We start from the raw sequence: 16,633 nt of genomic DNA on the forward strand, positions 1-16,633 counted from the left end.
GCAAAGCAAAACCCAAAACCCCTTAGACACACACACATCTTTCCATTCCTCTGAGAATGTATTTCAAGCACATACAAGGAAGGAAACAAAGGAAGAAATCTTTGTGACCTTGACTTAGGTACAGATTTCTTAGTATGGCACCCAAAACACAATCCATAAAAGAAAACATTGATAGGTTGGTCTTCATCAACATTAATATCTTCTACTCATTGAAAGATACTGTTAAGAGAATAAAACTCAAGCCACAGACTGGCAAATAATCACAGAAGATGCTGAACACCATTTGTCATTCCAGAAATGGAAATTAAAATCACCATGAGGTTACCACAACATTCCTAGAATGGCTATAATTACAAAGACTCATCATGGATGTGGAGTACCTGGAAGTCTTTTACACTGTTGGTGGGGATGTAAATTGGCTCAACTATTTTGAAAACGTTTGACAGCTTCTTAAAAAGTTAAACCTACACCTACCACATGGCCCAGCTGTTCTACTTCTAAGAATTTCCCCAAGAGAAATTAAAACATATGTTCATACCAAGACTTACACAGGAATGTTCATAACAGCTTTCTTTGTAAGAGCTCAAAACTGGAAGTAACCCTAATGTTCATCAACAGGTGAATAAACTAATTGTACTATATCAATACCATGGACTATTATTACTCAGCAATAAAAACATGGAAATACTGATACATCCATGGTTACTCTATGTATGAGAGTCCAAACATAGCTGACTCTCAAAATAACTATGCCAAGTGAAAGAAGCCAGACTAAATTAAAGAGTACATAGTTCAAGACCCATTTATATAAATTTCTAGAAAATATTAACTAATGTAAGAGGCAGAATACAGGTCAGTGGTTGCCTATGGACTAGGTGGGATTGAGATAGAAAAAGATCGCAAAGATACAGGAGGAAATTTTTGAGGGTGATAGATATATTCATTTTCTTGATTATGCTGATGGTTTCACAGGGGTATACTTATGTCAAAACTTAAACACTTTAAATATGTGCAGTTTATTAAGTGTCAATTACACCTCAATAAAACTGAAAACATATATGTACAGGATGCATCAGTTATTGACTGAGTAATGATTTAGGAAGGAACTAGCAAATAGTCTATCAACTTGCGTTATGAAAATTGGGAGATTATAAGGAGTAGAAGTTTGGCAGCCACGGATACACATCTCTTCAGTTGCCAAGCTGACCTTCAGATTTGGCCCAACTAAATCCAAAAATAAGTGCAAAGTGGGAGTCCTGAAGACCTGTAATATGGAAGCATACATATCATGTACATGAACTTGAGCCGGATGGTCCCATGCGCTGTGACAGCTCATATAAGCTCAGCTGCAGGCAGGTTAAATCGGAGTAGTTAAGGAAATCATTCAGCAGGTTTGTCTCTGCTACTGATAAAACTATTTGGTTACCTGTGTGGGATAAAAAAGTGAGGAATAATCTGTGTCTCAATTTAGGCCTCCATGAGTTTAACACCCTAAGTTTCCTAAATAACAATGCAAACATTTATACACACAGTTCATTAGCATCTCAAATCCGATGAATAAAAATGAGGAATGTGGTTGTCTCTTCTATTAAAAGTTGTCTGGTCTCTCAGAGCCACCCTTTGGTAACAATATTAAAAGTTATAAAATCTGCATTGGTAAATTTTTGTGAGAGTTTTGCTTTTCTGATAGAGTTAAAGCATTTCAGATATCAGAGCCATATAATTTTTTTTAAAAAGTCATTTTCTGTTGTAGAAAAACATGGGGGCCAAGAATGAAAAGACTAAAGATCTAATCCTGGCTATCCTACTAAACATCATTTTCTTGTCTGCAAAATGGGGATGATAGAAGTACCTACCCGTAATGGGTTGAATGGTGGGCTCCCAAAATATATATCCACGTCCTAATCCCCAGAACCTATGAATGTTACTTTATTTGGAAAAGGGACTTTGCAGGTATAATTAAGTTAGGGATCCTGAAATGAGGAGATCATCCTGGATTATCCAGGTGAGCCCTAAATCAAGCGACAGACAAGCAAAGGAAGATTTGAGATAGAAGAGGAAAAAAATGATGGGAAGATGGAGGCAGAGATCAGTGTGACGTGGTCACAAGTTAAGGAAGCCAGCAACCATCAAAAGCTGGAAAGGAAAGGAATGGAATCTCCCCTAGGGCCTCCGAAAGGAGCGACCCTGCCAGCACCTTGATTTCAGATTCTGGCCTTCTTTACTGTGAAAGAATAAATTTCTGTCATCTTAGTCACTAAATTTTATTGTAACTTATTAACTTCATTCTCAGGAAACCAATACACTCCCTCCTAGAGCTCTAAACATGAGAATAAGAGTACCAACGACCTTGTAAGTTTGCTATGAGGTATTAAATAAATTAAGTGAGTTAATATTTTCAAAATCACTTAAAAGAGTGCTTGATGCCTAGTAAGCACTATATAAATGTTAAGTAAATTTTTACACACACACACACACACACACACACACACACACACACATCTACCTCTCTGACGTCAATGCAACTGGTTGTTGATGACATTGCTTTTCTGGTCTGTGACTGATGTATTGGACACTATAACAATGGAGCCTCTTGTTAGGTTACCGAATTGAAAAGGAATCATGACGATGGTGAAAAGGACAAGAAGAGTGGACTCTATAAAGCTTCTTTTGAGTCCGAATATTCTCTGAAAGAGACCCTTCAATTCTCAATGTATCTGGGTACTTCCCTATTAGTTGTCTCTACAACCCCTTAATCCCTAAACTCAATGTAAAACAAAATGTAGGGACCACAGGAGAATACTACTTTTATTGCCTCCAATGGGAGCCTAAAACCCCGCGAGGGCCCCGGAATGCAGAATTCCCTAGCCTATTCCTCGCACCCACGTTCCACCTGCAGAAAACTACGATTCCCAGAAGGCTTTGGGTCCCAGGGAGCGGACCACGGTAGGCGGCGGAGTCTAAGGTCGTTGGCCGATTCCATCGTCCAAAGAGGGAGGGGTTGCCTGAGCGGAGTTTGGGAGGAAACCGCCTTCCGATTGGTTGTAAATACAAAGGTGGGCGTGGTGCGTGCGGTTGGTACTGTCGGCCGGGGATCCTAGCGGCGGCTGCTGGCGCTCAAATTTCCCGGGCCGGGAGCGTGTATCTGCCCGGAAGTCGCTGGGACGGTTGTCAGCAGGCGGGTGGCGGCTGCGAGTGGGCTTCGACATGCAGAGCACAGACTTAGGCAACAAGGAGAGCGGCAAGATATGGCACCGCAAGCCATCCCCGGCCACTCGGGACGGGTAAAGGCCGCGGCGGGAGGGCGCGGGCTGTAGAGAGGGATGGAAGCCGGTGAGGGGCGGGTCCGCGTCTTTGGAGAGGCGCTCGAGGGGCTATTGGAGACGATCGCAGGAAGGGGTACAGAGGGCCGGGGGAGATCCAGGTCCTGGCTCTGATGCCACAGGTCCTTGGAAACGCAGGTAGCCCGAGTCTCGGTGCGCTCCAATGCCACGATTCTCAAAGACCCCTTCCCAGTCCTGGGGGGCAGGGTCTGACCAGGATGCTCGTGGAGCAGGAGGCAGGTGGTCGTCAGAAATAAGTGAGAATTTGCGCTTCTGGTGAGTTCCGGGACTCTGCCCCCTTAATAATTATTATAGCATCCCTATAGTCCTCCTGGCACATAGTAGGTGCTCAGGAAATATTGGTTAACTATTGCAGCTGGAAAAGAACTCAAGAGAAGGAACGGATGAGGGGGAAGGAGAACAGGCATTTCCACCCCTTTCAAATGCTGCAGTTTATCCATCCTTAAATCATTGTACGGATTCAGGCAAGCAGGCATTCATCAACTATTTGTTGAGCACCTGGGATGTGCCAAGCTTCTAAGCACTGGGGGACAGTAGTGGAACAAAACAAACTCGGTTCTCTGGAGTTTCCGTATTAGCGTGTATAGGGCGGGGTAAGCAGGATTTACACTCTACAGTGCAGGACGGCTTAGATAGGCCAACGCTGCTGCTGCTGCTTTTTCTTAGAGACTGTTGTTTTTGAGGACAGTTTTAGGTTTACAGCAAAATTGAGCTGAAGTTACATAGATTTCCCATATACCCCCTGCCCTCACGCATGCATACTCTCCCCATTTTCATCCCCCACCAGAAGGGTACGTTTGTGCGACTGATGAACCTACACTGACCTTGACACATCATTATCACCCAAAGTCCACAGTTTACATTAGGATTCACTTTTGATGTTGTTCATTCTGTGGATTTGGACAAATATATAACAAGAATGTATCCACCACGACAGTACCGTACAAAGTAGTTTCACTGACCTATAAATCCTCCCGCCCCAGCCCTTTTTTCATTCTGTTCCCAGATACCTGTCCTGTTCAAGGTTCAGCCTCTTCTATGTGAATTTAATGGAAGCCTTTGCCCCAGAATGGTGCCATCTTGGTTCCAGTTGCTGCACACAGATGGATCTTATTGCTTCCAATTCCCTAGGGTTTCGTGGACTTTGCTGCATCGCTTGAATTCATGTTTCAATGTGTTTCTTGTTCTAGTAATTTTTCTGTTGATCTGTGGTTGCTCCTCAACAAATCGACAGGTTTTTAAGTGCCAACTATGCATGCCCAAAGCATGGTGCTAGTCTCTCTGCTAGCACCTTGTTTGGTTGCTGGTTGCTGTCAGTCCCCTAAAGTTCTGCTGTCCCATCAACTCCACTGAATAAAATTTTTGTCTAGAGTTGGGATTCTTCAATAGGGATTTTTCTTTTCAAATTTGGAGTTTATATAACTACCACCCGACTTCCGATGTTCTGTAAATAGACTAAACGTTATGGCCAACCCACAATAACTCTCTTGCGGTTATAAAATATCTAGATATGCATGCAAGATTCCAAAAATGAAAGAAACAAGTTCTTGTGCAGATGTCCTTACTTGCTCTTTCACTAAGACGTACCTTTCTTTTTGTTCATTAAAACCCATCGTTATGATGTTGGGAAAGCAAGGAGCACTGACTATGGAGTCAGATAGACTTTAGTTGAAATAAATGTCCATTTACTAGCTCTATAACCTTGGGCAAATCAATCCCTAAGACTGTAAGTGAAGATAACCACATCTCCCAGACAGGGTTGCCATAGGGTGTTAGGAAGACTTTAAAATACTGTCTCATGCATCCTGGGGTCCAGTAAATATTTGATGTTTTTATTATGTTTAAGGACGGAGGAACTCTGTCAGGCAACCTGTGAACAGTTGAAAGGCAATTCTAAAATAAATACTTACGTGTGTGATTTATATGAAAAATCAGAAGGACAGAATGTTGCTATTATTATTACATCTAGATAGTAGGGTTATAATCAATTTTATTTGTGTGTTAATGGTTTTCTGTATTTTCTATGTTTTCAACAATGATCATATAAATTTGTAATCATAATACATAATAAATGTTACCCAAAAAAGACTGGAGGGAAAAGTCGATTGATCTGCCTCATTGCCAGGGAACATTTTTATGTTATTACTTGTCATTTCAGTGAATTTATTCCTCCCCTCTCACGTACGGGGATGTCAAAAAACAAAACAAAACAAAAAAAACCACCAGAGCTGGACAGTAGTTAAAGTGGTAAAAACAGATTTTATTCAGGACGATCGCAGTAGGGAAAAGGAGCTGAAATTCAACTCAGTTCAGTGTAGAACCGGGCTTAATTTCGAATATAGCCTGGGCAAGTGGGAATTTATAGCCAGAGAGCAGGGTGGGCGTCAGTGAAAGGAACAGTATGAAGAGGAAACATCTGGGGTAAGGGAGTTCTGGCTAAACCGACCTAACAGGATTCTTGCTGAAGACAGGCCAGTGTAATGACGTAAGAGACGAGCAGGAGCAACGTGATCACATATGGAAGATAATCAGGTATTGAGAGCAGGGGATTCTGGTTAAACTGACAGAGCAGGGTTCTTGCTGAAATTGGATTTTACAAGGAGTGGGGCCTAGGAGAGGGGCAGGAGCCTGACTAAAGTTTGGTCAAGCAATGCATCTTTGTCAGGTACTAGGTAAAAATGAGCATTATAAGAATTTTGCCATTTCACCCAATGAGTCGGAAAAGCCTTGTTTAGATAAACCGAAGAAAATGTGGAATATACTTAATTAAATTTAGTACTTTTTAATGAAGTGATAATGAGGAAGATGGATGTTTTTCATATTCAAATTCAAAAATTCACAAAAAGTCAATTAAGATAAAAATTTTCATGATTTGAAAACTATTGTTACCATAAAGAATGGGGTTATTCTGATCTTCGTGACCCAAATATACACACCTATATTATTTTAAGGAGTTAGTTATTTTGTGCTGCAAGTTTTATAGCATCCTTTTTTCAGCAGATACATGATCTTCAAAAAACACAAAAAAATTAGTCACTTTAGACAAATACAGCTGAAAATAAAACTTATGTACACTTTCACTTTGGAACACTATAACAGAAACAAAATCTCATTAGAATATGTTAAAATTGGGAGATTGAATTGAAATTTTCCTGATCGATGGTAGCTGTGATTTGTATAAAACTCAGTACTTCACACTAATTACATCGTTGTATAATTGTTTGTGGCAATTGCTTCATGTAACAATTTAACAACTACTCAATCAGAAATACATTCTCTTATCATATCCTTTGGTTGTCTATCACTTGGTCACAGTTTATAAATCTGTTCATATATATGTATATTTTTTTAATGTCTGTCTTTATCACTAAACTGAAAGCTCCTTGCAGTCAGAACCCACGTCCATCAATTATTCTTGGTTCCTGGCTTGTTCAGTATCTGACACATAGTGAGTTTTCAGGTATTTGACGAATACATGAACAGTAGCTACTTTGATAATGAAAAACTTTCTGAACTGTTTTCAGAAATCATTGTAGGATTGCTTCTAGGAGAGAGAATAAAGAGCAGCAGCAGTAGGGGAGGGAAGAAAGGGCAGGCAAAAAAATTCCAAAATTAGGGAAGTATACTATAAAAGCCATAGTTTGTATGATAAAAAGTAACACCTGACAGAATTTAATGTGTTTGTTTTGTTTTGTTTTTTATAGAATTATAGTGAACATCATTCACACCACTTCCGATTATCTTCCCAAAGTTTTGCGATTTTTGAATGTGGCTTTTGATAGCTCGGGTGATTGCTTAATTGCTGGGGACCATCAAGGAAATATCTATGTTTTTGACTTGTCTGGGAACAGGTGAGTGATACTTTTAATACTTAACCTTATTTAATGTTATTAATTCACTCACTGACTGTTTTAGTCCCTGCTACTATTCATAGCAAGGTTTAAGTTCTTATTAACCTTGTAAAAAACTGTCATAAGTGCTGATGGAAGAAAGTGGGAAAGGATAAAAAGATAATATGGTTAGACTTTTTTAGAGAATGAAAGTTCTGGTTTTAACCATATCTCTAGTAGCTTGTTTTTCCTTAAATTAAAAAAATTTATTATTGCTAGTTTATCAGTTAATGTGTGGTACTTCAGTGGGCAATTTAGAAAGAACACAGTTTCTTTGTACAATGTCGTCACAGTATACTAGATCTAGGAATCTTAAAGTACTGATGCTCACGCTTCTTCGCCTTCTCCTCTTCCTTTGCTGAACAATGTAGTACAAAAGCGATTAAGTGAGACCGATCAAGGTAGGCACCTGTGCAGTGGGGTTAGGTGGGAGAGACCTGTGTCCACCCAGCCAGAAAGTCAGGTGTCTGTGGGGGGAGGGACGGAGCAACCAGGGGAAAGATGGGGCTTTGATCAAATGAGTCAATATATTGAGGATAATGGGAGCCGGGTTCCTGTTAGAAAGGGGAGTTATAGATACAGAAAGGGAGAAAACTAGAATGAACCCTGTGGTACCAGATTGCAGTTGGATGTATCTGTGTGAGCTTCTGGTTTTGCATGTGTATAGACAGACATAGAAATAAGTAGAGGTATGTGTATAAAAGAGTGAAAGAATTATATATATACGTATTTCCTAGCTTTGTCCAGTCACAGGACCTGGGAGCAACAATACCCAGTGCCTGGCTCTTTTCTAAATACCACTCTCCACTAAAAGGAGTCAGGGATTCTTGCAGAAATGGCCCCTTCAGGATGGAGGCAGGGAAAGCACAAGATGAGCCTGAAACGTTTTGTGGCCAGAAAGAAGGAATTGTTTAAAGAATGATGAGGATGTTTCACAAGGACATAAAGGTCAGCTTGAAGGAGCTCCCTCTGGCCACATTGGAGACAGTTTGAGTATCAGAATAAATAATGATAATGATGGGTCATAGTCCATTGAATAAAACAGAAACCCAGGCGTTCATGCTGCAATCAACGAACAGTTTAATGAGAGCGAATATTTGCGTAGTCAACAAAGTACCTCCCCACAAAATATGTATTAATTACAGAAGAAGAAAGAGTAATTTTACAGCGAAGAAGCTGGGCCAACACCACTTTATCCAATGACTACAGTTAAATTAACCAGTGGTGGGACAGATCAGAATTTGTGTGCCTCCTGATAGGGGGCAGTGGAAAGCACACGGTGTCGTTTCTGTGATATTCTTGCCAAGGACATGTAATCTGAATCTAAACAGTGGACTCATCAGACAAAGCTAATTTAAGGGCATTGTATAACAAAGCTGGCCTGTAATCTTCCAAAGAGTCAAGGTCATGAAAGTTATGGGAAGACTGAAGAACTATTCCAGGCTGAGGGAGACTAGACACATGACAAGTAAAGGCATGAATCTAGACTGATCCTTTTGCTCTAAAGGACATTCTTGGGATAACTGGCACAATTGAATGGGCGGTGAGGATTAATTAGATGGTGGTAATATATCAATGTAATTTTCTGATTTTGATGGTTGTATTGTTTGTAGGGAGCGTGATCTTGGTAGCTTATTCTCAAAAAGTTCAGGGAAAAAAAGAGGTCATGTGTGACTTATTTATCTGTTTAGCTAGGTAGAAATCTGTTCATCATGTTTCTGTCTTTACCAAAAAAGTAACGATCACAATTCTCCCACCCTTTACTTTTGCCTGACCTACCCTGCCAATTCTCAAACTGAAATCAATACAACTCTCTTCTTTGCTGTCACTGCTAAATGAAATAAAAATAATTGTTGATTTACAGAATAACGAACTTCAACATTAACAGTGCTTCATTTCCTTATCTATTGTTAACTTGCTTCTCTGGTTCTCGAGTATCCCCAACCTTTGCCAGTTTCCTTGTCTCCTTGGGTTTGTTCACCCCTGCTCTTACTCTGACTGCCTCGCCTCCTAATTCATGAGAAAATAGACACCTTCAAGCTTCCCTTCCTCCCCAACCACAACTTCAAACTTATCTGTAAGTTCAGCCTTCCATACTTCTTTGCCGCTTTATTCATAAAAATCGGTGATCCTGCCTTCTCGTGCTAATCTGTCTTCTATAGCCAAATCCCCTCCTCACCCCGTCTTTGCCCACCCCCCCCCCAGGACTTTGCGCCTTGAGAGTTCCTCTCTTTTATTTTGTCCACTGTCCTCTACAACTATTGACAGCTGAGCAGAGAGGAGTAAGTAGAGACTTGAAGTCAGGCCCATCTGATTCTAAAATCCACTAGACTGGACTTCCTCAAAACCTGCCTTTTTGCCTAATCCAATGGTCTCTTCCATTCTCACTTTATTAAATACTTTTGTCTTTCCCTCCTCCCTGAAATTGTTTTCTTCTGCTTCAAGGTACAATGTTTTCCGGGTTTTCTGCCTCTCCGATGATTTTTTCCCCTTGTTTTGCTGACTCTTCTTCCAGTGTGTACCCTTTATGGTTGTGTTACTATAGCATCTGGCCTTGGCCTGCTTCCTTCCACATTCCGGGTATTTGCTTTGATCATCTCATCACCACAACCACGGGCTTCATTCGGCTGCCATGTAGCTACTGTAGGCTTGGATCTACTCCTCCTGCCTGATGGCTGGCTTCTAGAGTGGCTGTCCAGTGTGGTAGCCACCAGCTGTGTGTAGCTCTTGGGCCCTTGAACGGTGGCTAGTCCAAATTAAGATGTATTGTTAGCATAAAATATACACTGGGTTTTGAGACTTAGTGTGGAAAAAAAAAAAGTAAAATATCTCATTAATTTTTTAATTCAATGTTGAAATGATAATCTTTTAGATACATATTGAATTAAAGTAAAATATGTTATTCATTTGACCCTTCTCTTTTTACTTTTTAAATGTGGTTTCTAGAACATTTTAAATCATACAGGTGGCCTGCATTGTATTTGTTTTGGACAGCACAACTCTCGATATTTTGCAAGGGCCTCAAACTCAACATGTTTAAAATCAGACTTATTATTTCCTACCCCCAAACTTGTTCTTCTTTTGCCCAAGCTTGAAAATGTAATTGTTTTTGTAAATTAAACTCTTCGCTCTGTGCTAAGCGCTTAACGTATGTCACTACATTGAATCATCCTATAGTTAATCATACAACAACCTTGGGGCATGTCTTACCTCCATCTCACACATGCCTGCTTTCTCCCTCTTCACCCCATGTTAGATGCATCTCTCCGCCTCTGTGCACTTGACCTCTGACATCTGTCCTGTTTGTCCTTTCCACTGTCTCCCCAGAACTCTGGGGAGATTCTCTAGCATAGCTTTCTCAATGATCTCTTCTTCTTGTCCCTCTGTCCATTGGCCATTGCTGCCAGAATCCTCTTCCTGAAAGACATGTCTGATGAGAGTTCTGCTGGCTTCCCACTCTGTGTAAGTAAAATCGAAACTCCTTTACACGGCACATAGCACTCTTCGTCGTCTAATTTTGGCCTGTCAAAATGGGAGCTCATTTTTCTGGGTTTCTTTGTCTTCATCTCTAAGGACGCCGCCGACATAATGTTTTGGCTGTTGGGAGAATTTCTGGTACTAACGCGGTGATCTCTTAATAGGTTTAATCTTGTTCAGCGAACAGCACAAGCTTGCACAGCCCTGGCCTTTAATCTTCGTAGGAAGTCTGAATTCCTTGTGGCATTAGCTGATTATTCTATTAAATGTTTCGATACAGGTAAGAAGTCCTCCTATTTCTCTTTCAAAGCAGAGTAAAATATAGACTGAAATATTGCAAGGAGTTTGCCAATCTGTACAGTCTGAGGGAACAGTCCTCACAGGCCACCCCTCACTTCGGACATGAGCCGTAAGTTCAGGGGTCCCAGGACTGTCCTCACGTCAGATCAGCTGGCTACAGATTCCGGGTTCCCCACAACTACCCTCAGGTTTGATAATTCACCAGGATAACTCACAAAACTCAGGAAAGCACTATGCTTATGATTATAGTTTTCATGTAGCAAAAGGATGCAAACTAGAACCAGCCAAAGAAGAGGCGCACAGGGTGGAGTATGGGAGGCTTCCATTGTCCTCAGAGATATATCCTCCTCCCAGCATCGATGTGTGGCTCTCCACACTGAGTATCGCCCAGCCAAGACATTCACCCAAGCCTGGCGTCCAGAGTTCCTGTGGAGGCTCCATGGTGGAGGCATGATTGCCCATGTGGTTGAACTCACTTTCTAGCCCTCCTCTCTGTCAGGTCGGGCTGATATCATGTGGCCCAAAGCCCCAGCCTTCTAATCACTCCCATGGTTGGTCTTTCTGGTACGGCCAGCCCCCACTCGGAGGTTCTCTCCTTACCTAAACCATCTGCTGTTGTCTGAGGGACCTGCCTCGAATAACAGAGACCCTCCTTTCACTGGGAAAATGCCGATAGAGAACTGAGAGTTCTGGAAGCTGAACCTCTTATTTAGAAAAAAGCTATCTCAACTGTGTTGTTTTTTTTCTTGTTATTAAAGTAATCAATATGTTATCATATTTAGAAAGCTATATAAACAATAATAGCAATAATAATAATAATAATAGTGATAGCTAACAGTGTTTACTCTCTGCCAAGTATTGTTCTGTGACTTTATACATATTAATTAATTTTAATTATCATGATAACCCCGGAGATGGATGCTGTTATTATTCCCATTTTGCAGATGAGGAAACTGAGTCATAGAAGTAAGTTGACCAAGATCGCACAGCTTATAAACAGTGGAGCCAGGATTCCTGATCTGGTGTTCTAGCTGCAGGGTCCCTGCTCTTAATCACTACTGCGTTCTCACTGGCAAGTGAGAGAAAAAGCATTCATCCTTCAGGGATAGCCACAGACGCAGTGTTTTCATAACAGGGACCTATCTTTCCGGTCTGTTTTCTATGCATATACCTTCTTCATAGTAGTCTAACAAATACACGATCATCCTATCAGTATTGTTTTGTGCAGTTATTTTCATACCTTATTGAAAGTTCATACGGTATATTTACCATCAGTATGTAATAGTCTACTCTGAATGTTTGCAGTACCATAATTATTTAACCCATTACTTACTGATGGACTTTTAAACTGTTTCCGGTTTTGGTATTACAAACACTACTGTCACAGAAATTCTGAAAAACTAAGTTTTTATTCTCATCTGTGATTGCTTACCTTGGATTCTGCTCACTCTCTTGTGTCTTGAGTTCCATCTTTTACAGTTTCTTCTGTCTTATTGAGCCCCTTCCCCAGTGAAGCCCCTTCTTTAGATGTTGTCTCCACCTCCCCAACTACCTCCCTCTTTCTTCACTGCCAAGTCCATCGATGGATTCTGTTAATAACTCTTGACCGTGCTATTGCGCACTACGGAGGCTTCTGTCTCCAAGCTCATGAGTAACCTCTGATTGTTTAGGTCTTTATACTTTCCTCCTACTTCTCAGTAGCATTTAACACTTTGGGTTACTTTAAGAGTCTGTTTTCATACTGTTTTCTGTCTTTTGGTCCTGCTCCTACCTTTCTGACTGCTTCTTAGTAGTCTCTCCTGGCTAATTTTAATGCTTCCTGGACTTCTGGATTTTTGACCCAATTAAAACGAAAAAGTAGAAGAACCCATTTTACTATTTGTCATTAGAGGGGGAAAAAAACCCAATATAACTTCGTTACATAAAACAAGGGATTTTTTTTTTTAACATAAAGAAACTTAGAAGGATATAATACTAGATTAAAAAGTAGTTCTGTAAATTTAGCATTATGAAAAATTCATTACATTATCCTTATTTTTCTCATTTCACTGAAGACCAGTAAAAATTTGATTATTAACTAATGTCAGACTTTAGGCTGGTGTTTGGAAATCATTGCTCTCTCCCTAAGGGTTTATCTGTTCCTCTGTTTTTGGCCTACTTTGTATCCTAATGTTTCCCAGATTTACATCTTGCTTTCTGACTCTTCCTCAGTTCCATCTTTCTGGAGGAAAACATTTCTGATCATAATATTAAAGCATGCCTACCATAGAAAACTGGGAAATACAAAAATGTAAAGAGAAAATAAAAATCACTTATGATTTTACTACTCAGTGACAATTATTTTTCCTACCAGACCGTTTTCTCTGCTTGTATGTTACATGCACGCACCTCAGAATCAATTTTAAAAATCAATTTCATTATCTCTTCTTCCCACACTGCTAACTGTTCCTCCTTGTGTATTTCTTATGTCAGTTAATAGTATCACTATCTGTTTATATAACTAAACCAGAACCGCTGGAGTCTTAACTCCTTTTTATCTCAGTACATCCATTTGATCACCAAGCCTTTTGATTTTCTCCATCATCACTCTTGAATTTGTTCCTTTCTCCATTGCCACATCCTTAGTTTAGATCCTCCTCATCTCCGTCCTGGATTATTACAGCAACAAATAAACTAGTCGTCTTTTTTCATCTCTTCCCTCTTTCCAACACATCCACCATATACTTTAAAAATGGTCTTCCTAAAACACAGACCAGATGTGGTACTCTCTACTGTGAAACTACACAAGAGAAAGCCCAAGCTCCCTAGCACCACCCTTAAGGCTGTTCTTAAACCCTTTTTTGGCCTTATCTGCTCATACCTCCATGGTACACATGTCACTAACGTGTCCCATAATGCGCTTGATTAACTAGCCACAGGCTTCCATTTTTGTAGCTGTTAATGGAGGTGCCTCATAACACCTGGCCCTCAGTTGAATTAACTCTTGCATGATATATAGTGTTCTACCCGGATAACTATTTCACTTTTTACCACAGTCACCAAGGAGCTAATTAGCTGGATGAGAGGCCACGAATCATCAGTATTTTCGATCTCTGTGCATGCGTCAGGGAGATATGCCATCACTACTTCTTCTGATACAGCACAGCTATGGGACTTGGATACCTTTCAGAGAAAAAGAAAGCTGAATATTCTCCAGTCTGTGGGCATACAAAAGGTCAGTGGCGGGGACATCTTAGTCTGTTGTGTTTCTCAGGCGAGTTTCATGGTCAGCAGGATGTGTAGATGACGTAGGAGCCAGGATGCTCTTTGTCCCACTTACCTGCGATCTCCTAACTTAGCCCGAAGCAAAGCAACGTGGCCTGAAGAGTTGAAGATGGTGCCTGTGGTTACAATTTATAACTTACTGAGTTTTGTTTTTCAACTGTTAGTATAGTGTGTAACTTCAACTTTAGCAACTTGATAGGTTTTATTTAGCTGATTGGTTTTTAGATTTTAACCCCCCAATATTTTGTTACGAAAAATTTCAAACATGCAGCAGATTTGTAAGAATTTCCTGTGAGTACATGTATAGCCACCATCTAGATTCTACCATTAGCGGTTCCTGTTCTAGACTTTCCTTTATGTTACTATACTAAATTATGGGTCTAGCCATCTTTCTCTCCCTCTGTTCATTAATTTATCTTTTTTTTTTGCATTTTAAAGGAAATTGCAGATATTAGTATACTTGCCCATGTTGCCCATAAATACTTAAACTTGCATTTAATTGACTAGGGTTCAGTATTTGTTGATGTAAAATTTATATATAATGAAATGCACAAATCTTAAGTATTCATTTGTCAAGTTTTGACAAATACGTACACCTTTGTAACCTGTGCACACCTACTGTCTTTACCATCATCCCAGAAAGTTGCATCATGTCCCTTCCCAGGTAGGCACTACTGTGATGCTTTTCCACCAGGATTAGTCTTACCTGTTCTAAAATTTCACATAAATAGAGCTAGTCAATAATGGTATGTGTAAAGCTATTTTCATTGAGCATAATATTTTTTATTTTTATCCATGTCGTATGTATCAGTAGTTTGTTCCTTCTTATTACTAATGGGTATTCTGTTGTATACATGTCACTTTAAAAAAAAATCCATTTCTTTTGCCTTTAAGGTTTAATTTATTTTTCCATTTGATTAGCTAAATCCTGTTTTCAGGGTTGTCTGAGTCTCCTGTGTGATTAATTATTTTGCTTCAGGTTATATGATACACGCAGTATTGCTTTTAATTTCTTGATTATTAGCATGAGCAGCTAGCAGTGCATGTCAACCAAAAATTTATTTTGTAGTCTCCATGGAAATCTCCGAGTTCTTTAGTTTGCCTGTTATAATTTTAAAAAGATTAAAAAAAGAGAAAAGATATAGCCTGATTATTCATCAGAGATTTAGGCCAACTGTCTTAGTAGGTTGTTTCTTCTTGAATTGCCTTAGTTCTTAAATTGAATTTTAAATTCTAAAGAAGGGAGCATTGGGAGTTGAACCCACCATGGACACAGAGTTATGAAACAAGGACACAGAAACCATCTGTTCTTTTTACCATGAAGGTAAAATGAATATGCACTGGCTAGTTGCCCATTTTAACCTTGCTTGGACACGTAGACATTTTAGTTTGAAAAGTAGGACTCACCTACTTTTAGTGATAGAATGAAATTAAGTGTAGAAAATGTGTGTCTAATATGCAGTATGTATATAAGTATATTGTTCTAAAGTAATATAACAGCATAGTTTATAAGTTACCAGCAACTTTTTCTCAAAAGACCAGCTAGTAAATGTTTTTGGTTTTGCAGGCCAGAAACGAAATTGAGGATATTATGTGTCTACTTATATCACCATCTAAAATGAAATAATTGGAAAATATAAAAACTCATCTTAGCTCCTGTGCAATACAAAAACTGGAGGTGATTCAGATAGTTGCCACTCCTGGCTTATTCTGTTGGAAATAGGAGATAATTGTAAACTAATTTTAAAGCAAAACTTTTATTCTTATCAAGTTTTTACTAAACCTAAATTTTTATTCTAGGTTCTGATTGTATATTTTAAATAGAACTTTCATAATTTTTTTTTTTGATGATGCATGGTGACATGATATTATGGGTCTCATTTTATGGTGGCTCTTTTAATCTAAAACAATCTCCCAACATTTTTTTCCCGTAACATTAATTTTTTTTTTTTTTTTTGAGAGAGAGAGACCAGGCCAATTATCTTGAAAAATGCCCCACATTCTGGATTTGTCTTAACTATTTCATCAGTATGTCATTTAACATTTAACTCCTTCTCTCACTTATATTTGTTGTAACCTAGGAAGTATAAAGGCTTGAGTAAATGCATGTTAAACATTTTTGGCAAGCTATTTCCTGTTTGTGTAAAATGGAAATAGTAATAACACCTCATGGTTGGTTTCAGGATTGACTGATACTCCGAAGACACTCAGCAGAATGCTTGTTGTATAGTAAGTGCTTGGTAAAAGTTAGCTGCAGGTGCTGGGATTTCTACTGTTGTTATCTATTATTATTAACTATTTAGCTCTGTTATGGGATTCTCTCGCTCAGTGCAATTAGATATCTTCTTAAAAAGCCAC

The 16,633-nt window shown here is 39.5% G+C and overlaps 1 protein-coding gene across 1 annotated transcript in view; it reads left to right on the top strand.

Moving 5' to 3' along the window:
* Positions 1 to 3,079: 3,079 nt before the first annotated feature.
* Positions 3,080 to 16,633, top strand: part of TBC1D31 (TBC1 domain family member 31) — a 55,916-nt gene continuing 42,362 nt past the window's right edge. The window contains exons 1-4 of the mRNA XM_033126953.1: positions 3,080 to 3,284; positions 7,049 to 7,195; positions 10,876 to 10,991; positions 14,047 to 14,225. Of these exons, the coding sequence (XP_032982844.1) occupies positions 3,208 to 3,284; positions 7,049 to 7,195; positions 10,876 to 10,991; positions 14,047 to 14,225 (519 nt within the window). The 5' untranslated portion in view covers positions 3,080 to 3,207. The remainder of the gene's footprint in view (positions 3,285 to 7,048; positions 7,196 to 10,875; positions 10,992 to 14,046; positions 14,226 to 16,633) is intronic.

The sequence above is a fragment of the Rhinolophus ferrumequinum genome, chromosome 14 (genome assembly GCF_004115265.2).
Source record: "Rhinolophus ferrumequinum isolate MPI-CBG mRhiFer1 chromosome 14, mRhiFer1_v1.p, whole genome shotgun sequence".
Lineage (NCBI taxonomy): Eukaryota > Metazoa > Chordata > Mammalia > Chiroptera > Rhinolophidae > Rhinolophus > Rhinolophus ferrumequinum.